Here is an 8,402-nt window from a genome sequence, read left to right as displayed (position 1 = left end):
CTATAAATCACTTAAATAGGAAGCTCAGAAGTGTCATCTGAATTTCCTTGCCTTAGTCATTCCCGTCTCAAATAACTCCCTTGGTGTTACAGCTCTTAGAATTTGCTTTCACTTACAAAAAGTTTGTTTGAAGGGAGAATCCAGACACTATTTTACCAATCCAGTATGAGGAAAACAAGTAACTTTAACACATCTGTTGGTCCCTATTCAATACAAAATCAAATAGCCCAGCAAGAATCAAAGGAGGGGAAAAAAGGAACAAAATCAGTCACAAGTTTCTAATTTTATTTTAACAATCTTGCTTTTTAAAAAATACAAGTTCTGATTAATGCCAGGGGGATGCCAAGTGTCCATCAGCCACAGGCCTTATCTCTCACTTCCATTTCCCCTCCTGGGAGTAGTCATCTCTTTTGTCAGGATAGCAAACAAAGAGCAGTAAAATGCTAAATAACTGAGTTGTGTAACAGAATCCCAAGGGACCTGTGTCTTAGTATGGCACAAATTCGTTCAGCAAAGTGTTACTGACCTGGGCAGTAACTGAATGTTGGCACAATGTACGGGAGTTGTGCAAGGTGCATCAGGAGAGGTATTGTTTGCACTTCCGTGGTACCACCAGCTCTCTTCTGCAAACAGAAAGGTTTAAGGAAGCAAGAGCTCAATTACCAAAGGGGAGGGAATTCAAGAGGAGGAGCAAATTTATAAACAAGACATTGAAGATCTTTAAATGTTTTTTCGTAGTAAGTAATTGCAGGAGCAGCAGAGCTGCCCTTTTAGTTGCAAGGGGGCTTCAGTATAGGCAACTACAAGAGCTTTAACACTCTCCAAACAGCACATTTCCTAACAACCTAGAAACCATGGCACCACAAAGAACAACTTTTCTACAAAGGAATTCTATGCAACACAAGTGTCATTTTGCAGGGTCGTGTGTCCCGGGCAACCTTTTCATCCTTGGAAAAATCTGAACTGTGAGCTCACTGCCAATGGGTTAAAAATGCCATGGCCAGATAAATTTCAAATATGCCATTTTTCTCAATAACGTCCTAACTGGAAAAAGGCACTCACTTTTGAAACAGCAACTTTGTTATGGGCTATGAAGGGGTACTGAAGTAAGACTCATTAATAATTGTGCTGTGATTCTTTTGATGTCTCAACTATGCTCATGCTTGAGTGTATTAGGGATTAGCACTTTGGTGCTATTGGGAACTTGGCCATAGGAGCAGCCAAACATAGTTGGTGATGAAAAGCTTTTTTTTCTCCTTCGGCTTGTTTTTAGCAAAGTTGGTTGGGGATTTTTTTTTCCTTTCAGCTGTGTGACTGAAGAATGGATTAGTCCTAGGTTTGGGTGTCACCTTATTCTCTCTTGAATAATTATTTCTGAGCTTCCACTACCTATTTAATGCTGAGAAAGGAAGGTGCAAGGAAACAAATATCTGTACAAGCGCAATATGCCTGTAATTACACCTCCTTTGGCCAGGAACTTAGCATCCCCTCAACACATTTCACATCACATAGGAAAAGTTCACAGTACCAAGTTTTACAATCACAGTCACTCACAGCACCAAGATTGTCCAGACAAGAAGAAGTTACCGAAGAGAAAGGCCACTGGCCAAAATTCACACAACTGCCCATGTAAGGGCTCAGGTTAAAAATAAAGCACTGGTGGGAAAGTTAAGCCTAGCTTTTGCCAACTCTCCATTTGGCACGAGGAGAGCAGCGAGTCACCCATCCTAGCTGCACTTCTGAACAGAACAGCACTATTGACCCATCTTCTCATGGGGCTTTTCCAGCCCCTCAAAACCCATCAGCCACTGAGAGCTGGGGGAGAAGAGCCCCATGGCAGCCCCACTTCTGCCTCTGGGAGCTGGAAGTCACCAGACTGTAAACATTTTGTTGTAGCAGTCCACCGGAGCAGGCAGTTGATCCCACTCTGTGACAAGGAAGGTGGGGCAGAGGCTCTGAAGCCCAAGCCCTGAAAGAAAGAATAAATGTGTGTGCGGAAGAAGTCTGGGCTGCACCTGCAGTCCTGCTGTGGGTAGCAGTTGGTTGTGCTTTATTTCCCCTTCCCATCAGGACAGCTTGAAAAAAAAAGAAAAAAAAAAAAAAACTTGCAACAGGAAACTTGTTTTTCACAATTATTGCAGCCTTGCCCAGATAACAAAATATAAGCCTGGGAGGGGCAAAGTCCTTCCTCCAGATGTGGTCTGTGTGCTCCTCCTTCCATGGGCTGGTTTCAGGAGCAGCAGCAGCCAGGCAGAAGAGCAGGCCTTAACCCCACCCAACATTCATGGAGCTTAAAACCAAAGAAAACAGTGTTCCTATGAGAGGTTACTAACAATTTTTCCCCACCTACCCTAAACCACATGCACACAGAGGACAGGATGCTGATCCATGGGCTTTCACCAAAGCTCGAGAGCCCCTCTGCCCCGAGGGCTCCTGCAGCGCTTTGCTTTCTGTGCTGAAATGTTTGGTTCACTGAGCATGGAGCCCACCCCGAGCAGTGCCAGCGTCCTCTGCTCTGCTCTGCCCTTGGAGAGGGGGCACTTTGCAGGCTTAGCCCCATCTCTGCTCTCTCAAGCAGGCATAGAAGGGGGCCAGAGGAAATTTTCCAGCCTTTCTGGCTGTGTAAAGGAAGACCCTACGCTCCGTGTAAAAGAAAACCAACGCTGATTCAGTAAACATGCATATTCACAGAGAAATGAGAGCCCCAGCACCTGGGGATGCCAGCAGGAGGCTGCTGTAAACCCTGTTCTCACCAGAAATAAATGTCTTGGTGGTTATGAAATGGGGCCTAAGCCCTGGTCTGAGTCCATGCTGGACTGGTTTCTTTAGCGTGTGAAGTCAATGTAAGATGCAAAAGGTTGAAGCACAGAGGTAGACATTTTGGCTAGGAGAAGGTGGCTCATGGGCTTGAAGTGACCGAGTGGCCAGCGTGCTTCCAGAGGTTCCTTAGCTGGCACACAAAGGCCTGGGAAACACAGGCAGCAGCTTTGCAGGACCTAGGGAAACCAAAGCGTGCTTCCTTCTGTCCTTCCCACACCTGGAGGCAACACCTGCTGGTCAGGCCCCTCTTGCATCTCATTATTGTGGTCAGCAGGAGTTCTTAAAGGAGGGGACAAAATGGACTGGTCCCTGTTGAGGATGAAAAGGAAAAAAACTGAACCTTTTCGGTGACAAAGCAACACAATGTCCTGGGGCAGGAGGGGGGGATGAAGAGTGGGACTCTCCAGACAGTAGAGATGCAGAAGCACTGGAAGAAATCTTGTCATGAAGGACCGGTGCGTTTTCTGGGGACAAGCGTCATCCGTAGGCTCCTGCAGGTAGTCGGGTTTGTGCGGAGCTTCCGCTGCTGGGTTTGTCCAAAAGGAAGGGAGGAGGGGAACGGGAGTCTGACAGGGAAACCCACGTCCCCTTCCCCTGCTCGGCCACGGCGGAGGGAACCTGAGCAGAACGCAGAGACAGAGCCTCTGCCGGGAGCGAGCCCGGGGGGGCTCAGCCCTGGGCGGTGACCGCCAAGGCGTTCACGTACCCGTGGGGACCCACGTCCACGTCGGAGAGCCCGTGGGCCAGCGGGGCGGCGGCGGGGGCGGCGGCGGCCGGGCCGTACTTGGCGGGCGGCGGGGCGGCGGCGGGGCGGAGGAGGCAGCAGGTCTCCAGCGCCTCCAGGCCGCGGCAGGTCAGGAAGAAGAGGTTCTTGAGCATGAAGAGGGACAGCGGCTGCTGGTAGCGCAGGAGCAGGAGGCAGCGCAGCGCCAGCAGCGGCGCGTCCAGCAGCCCGGCGGGCAGCAGGAGGTGCAGGGCGAGGCGGGCGGCGCCGGGCGGGCGGGCGGCGCTCAGCTCGTACAGCCACAGCACCGGCGAGGCCAGGCAGAGGAAGTAGACGGCGATGAGCAGGTAGCGCAGCGGAGCGGGCAGCGGCGCCGGCCGCCCGGGCTGCAGCACCAGCTCCAGCAGGGAGAAGCTGTCGAGCAGGTCGAGGCAGGTGGCGAGGAAGGCGGCGGCGGCGCGGTGCTGCGGCGGCGGCTGCGGCGGCAGGAGCAGCTGCCCGGCGCCCTCGGTGCCGATGGCCCGCAGCAGGCAGTACAGCAGCGGCGCGGAGAGCGCCAGGGTGATGCGGAAGCCGGTGGTGCCCAGCGGCAGGCGCAGCTCGATCAGCTCCAGGATGGAGGTGCCCAGGATCAGCGCCGCTTTGGGCGTGAAGGCGATGGAGTAGATGAGCCAGGCGAGGTGCGCGTAGGCGAAGTCGCCGCCGCGGGGGGGGACCCCGGCCCCGCGGCCCCCGGCCCCGCGGCCGCCGGGGGGGCCGTGCAGCAGCAGCGGGTGCGGCGGCGGCGGCCCGGGGGGCGGCGGGGGCCGCTCCCGGCGGCGCGCCCGGCTGTTGCGGCAGAAGAAGATGCCCCAGCCGGCCGCCAGCACCAGGTCGGTGGCGATCCAGCTGCACCAGTACAGGTCGGTGACGGCGATCAGGTAGAGGTCCAGCAGCGCGCCCTGCCCCAGCAGCAGCACCAGGGACAGCGCCTGGAAGCCCCAGCGCCGCCCTCCCCCCGCCCCGCCGGGCCCCAGCAGCGCCCCCGCCGCCGCCCCACCGCCCCCCGCCCCGCCGCCCGCCGCCGCCGCCCCGTACAGCTCCGCCGCCGTCATGCTGCGGCCCGGGCTCCCGCCGCCGCCGCCGCTGCTGATGCTGCTGCTGCTGCTGGGGAGCGGCGAGGCGGCGGCGGGCAGCGGGGTGGCGGGCGGCGGCACCAGGGGCTTGCTGATGCTGCTGCTGTCCTCCTCCTCTTCCTCCTCCTCCTCCTCCTCCTCTTCCTCGGCGCTGCTGCGGGGGCTGCGAGGGCGGCGGGCCCGCGCCGAGCCCGAGCTCGACCCCGAGCCCCGCCGGCTGCCGCCGCTGCTGGAGCCCCGCTGGAAGAGGGGCTGCCGGTCGGCGGCGTGCGGCGGCAGCGGCGGCGGCGGCGGCGGCGGCGGCGGCGGCGGCGGCTGGAAGGAGCCCGAGGAGGAGGAGACCGAGCGCTGGTTGGAGGCAGCGCGGTGCATGGTCCTCCCCGGCCCCCGAGCCGGCGCGCCGGGCCCGACGGCCGCGCCGCGGCCCCCGGCCCGCCCCCGGCCCGCCCCCCGCACCGGCCCCGGGCCCGGCGGCGGCGGCGGCGGCAGCGGTGCGGAGAGCCCGAGCGGCGGCGGGCGGCGGGGGAGCCCGGGGGCGGCGCCGAGCAGCAGCCGCAGCAGCTGCCGGAGCCGGGGCGGGCGGCTGGCGGCGGTGGGTGGGCTGGGGCTGGGGCTGGGGCTGGGGGAGAGGCTGCGCGGCCGGGGGAGGGGAGGAGGGGGGCGACAACGGGAGGGTGAGGAAGGCGCCCCCGCCCTGTCCCCCGGGATGCTCCCCTTCCACAGCTCGGGGAGCGTCCTGCCCCGCAGGAACCCCGCGAGCCGCCCCCGTGGACGAGCCACAGCCCCGCGGCACCTGCTCCGTAACATCGGGAGTGCCTCAGCCTCCCCTGGTCTCTCCAGGCTGGCCAAGACAAAGACCAGTTGGCCTGGCATAGAGCCTACAATGAAGTGCTCATTTGTGGCTCATCTGTGCTGCTGGACATTCATCGGCCCCCACATTTGGTCTGGTGTGTTTGTTCATCAAAGTAAGTGTCTTTTATCCCACCAGCTTTCCGAGTTGAGCCAATCCACATGCTGAGGGCCCTGCCCAGTTTGCCATGATGGGACAGAGCCTTTGAATTGATATGAATAGCTCTGGAGTTCTTACTTCTACTGAAAGCAACAATTGGGACCTTTATTGACCCACGATTAATGGCCTCGAATTGAGCTTAATAGCTGGCTGCATCTGTTTATCACCAGCACTAATGACTTGGGACATCATGTTCCAAAGTGCCCCGGTGCTCAGCATCACCAGTTCCTCATCTGTACCTGTGCCCACCAGTGATGAGCTGGGTGCTGCCTGACAATGATGTGCAGCACATCAAATAAACTGTCTCCACAAACATCTGTATTAACTACACTTTGTGATAAAGATCCAAAATAGCTTCACGTTTTCAGCATGTTGCTGAATCAACACATGGCACTGAGCAAATGCTGCTTGGTGCTGAGGAAAGGACATCCAGGACAGCAGTGACAATCATCTAATACATGTTATTGCAGGCTCCCTGAGGAGCCCTGCTCCAGTCAATGTCCCTGGCTGCTCTTGGCTACAAGGAGAAATCAGTCTGGAGTACAAGGAGAATTCATGCTTAAACTTGAAGCAAAGAGATAACTGAGTAAGGGAAAGGGAGAACTTGGGGTGGATTGACACAAAGATTTCTTTGGCCACACAGCAACAATCAGGGGAAGGCTTTCTCTCTTTGACTTTGCTGCCTAAGAAAAACCCCTGGCCAAACAATTGCTTAGACTTTTGTCTACAAAAGTCTAGAATTTTTGTACAGCCCCACAAAGATTTCTCTGAAGGCTCTGTGGATGGGCTCTGATAGGGAGCAGGAGGCTGGGGTCCATGGCCATGGAGGATGATTGCTCTCTCTGGTGCTGTTTCATGTTCCTTGGCTGGTGTTGGGAGCTGCCCAGCTCAGGACAGCTCAGAGTGATGTGAATGGCACCATCTGTGCCTCCTCATGTGGTTTCCACATAAAGGCTGGGTTGGATGGCAGTGTAAGCCCGTGTGGCCCATGGTAGAGGGTAAAACCACATCCTTACGTTCTGGATCCTGGCTTTTATCCAAGGTGGGTGAGTGCCTTCACCTGACTCTTCTCAGGTAAGCCATGATTCATGTGTGGTCAGCCCTCAGCATTAAATTTGTCTTGCTCTTGCCACATTCTGCTGCAAGGGGAGTTTCCCACTCCTACAAGAGGATGTGGAGTGAAAACCAAGCATCCATCTGTGCTGCTGGGGGCAACAGCCCTCAAGCAGAGAGGGCTGCTCCTGCCCTGCCTGGGCAGCAGAGAGTGACAGCTCTGCTCTGGGTTTCCTGAGCAGTGCAATTCCCTGTGTGCCACGGGCTGGACATGCCCACATGCCGCCCTGGCAGCCTGCCACAGGCACTCACAGCTCCGCTCTTCATCCAGGCACTCATTTCACAAAGATTCCCCAAAGCTTTGGGAGGCTGTGTGGTGTCCCCCCTGCTGGGGTGAAGGGACTTGGGTGGGGATCCCTGGGCTTTGGGAGGGCTGCCACCCACAGCTGGCGTGCAGAGCTGGGAAATGGGCTCTGACCCTGCCACCCAGGTGATGTGGGGAGCTGGGATCAGGGAACTGAGGCAGCTGGGAGGGAGCTGGGTGCTCAGGGGGCCTGCTGGGCTGAGGCTGTGTGAGCAGGGCAAGAGCAGCCTCGTGGAAATGGTTCTCCAGACACCACAGGATGCCTGCTGGGGCTGTGAAGGTTCCTGCATCCAAGGTAGGTAGGTGGGAACAGGGAGAACTCGTGGTGGCACAGCAAGGGGAGCTATGACAAGGAATGGGGGGACAAAGGAAGGAGGGTGGAAGCTCAAGGGCTTCCTTGGGCTGAGTATGGGCTCCAGCAGTGCAAACACAACAAAAACAAAGAGGTGAGGATAAGAAAGGAGCTTATTTGTAGGAAAGGAAGCAGAAATTGTGCCTCTGCTTCAAAACGGGAATGAGGGGAAAAATGATTTCTACTGAAGAAAGCACTGAAGAGCTTTTTGTAGCACACTGTAGGATGGGATATGACAAGATGATGCTTCCCATGTGATCCAGTTATTTAATGCAATGTGCAGTCCTTGGATGTGTTAGTGCTTAACCATTGCTGTTAAAACATTAAAAAGCTAAACTATAAATAGATTCTACTCTTTAGTAGCTCCCAAGCTATGTTTTTGGCTTTTTTATGTATTGATGTGTATGCACAGAGATGTGTGTGTATACATATATTTAAAGGGAAACAGCAGACAGAGTTTTGTGCAATAGTCATACTGAATATCTAAAATGCTACCATTTTTAGTGTACACTGCAAATGGAAACAAGTGTGCCCTCAAAAATACCCCGGTTGGGGGAAGGCAAAACTTTCTTGAGGGCTGAACTTGGGAGGAAACAAAATAATGACTCAATTTCTTGGGGGAAGGAAAAAAAAAAAGAAAAACAGGGCAGATACATGCCTGAAAGAAAGACCAGAAACTAGATACCTAATTATACCCTGCAGTAAGCTGTCAGAAACTGGCAGCAGTGGGAGGGAAAGAGGCAAAGCTGATCTCAGGGAGTTCGAGCATAATCTGCTCCAACCATACTTAAAATGCCTTTTGTGTGGGAAAGGAAGCTTCTGGGATTCTCTGACACACACTTTGTGCTGCACTTATCTAACCCATTCAAATGGTCAGGGCTGAAGTGACAGATAAATGTAAAAAAGTTTCACCTGGCCAGCACCAAAATTCAACGATGCCTTGGCTTCCAAATGCAGCCTTTGTA

At 55.3% G+C, this 8,402-nt stretch overlaps 1 protein-coding gene across 1 annotated transcript; it reads right to left on the bottom strand.

The window, feature by feature from the left end:
* Positions 1–264: 264 nt before the first annotated feature.
* TMEM121B (transmembrane protein 121B) lies at positions 265–5,466 on the bottom strand. The gene has a single exon (XM_066549751.1). It carries the CDS (start codon positions 5,464–5,466, stop codon positions 3,490–3,492), a length of 1,977 nt encoding a protein of 658 aa, XP_066405848.1. The 3' UTR covers positions 265–3,489.
* Between the last annotated feature and the right edge of the window lie 2,936 nt (positions 5,467–8,402).

The sequence above is a fragment of the Molothrus aeneus genome, chromosome 5 (genome assembly GCF_037042795.1).
Source record: "Molothrus aeneus isolate 106 chromosome 5, BPBGC_Maene_1.0, whole genome shotgun sequence".
NCBI lineage: Eukaryota > Metazoa > Chordata > Aves > Passeriformes > Icteridae > Molothrus > Molothrus aeneus.
Note: the sequence above shows the minus strand (reverse complement) of the source record. Positions and strands in the feature narration are given on the sequence as shown.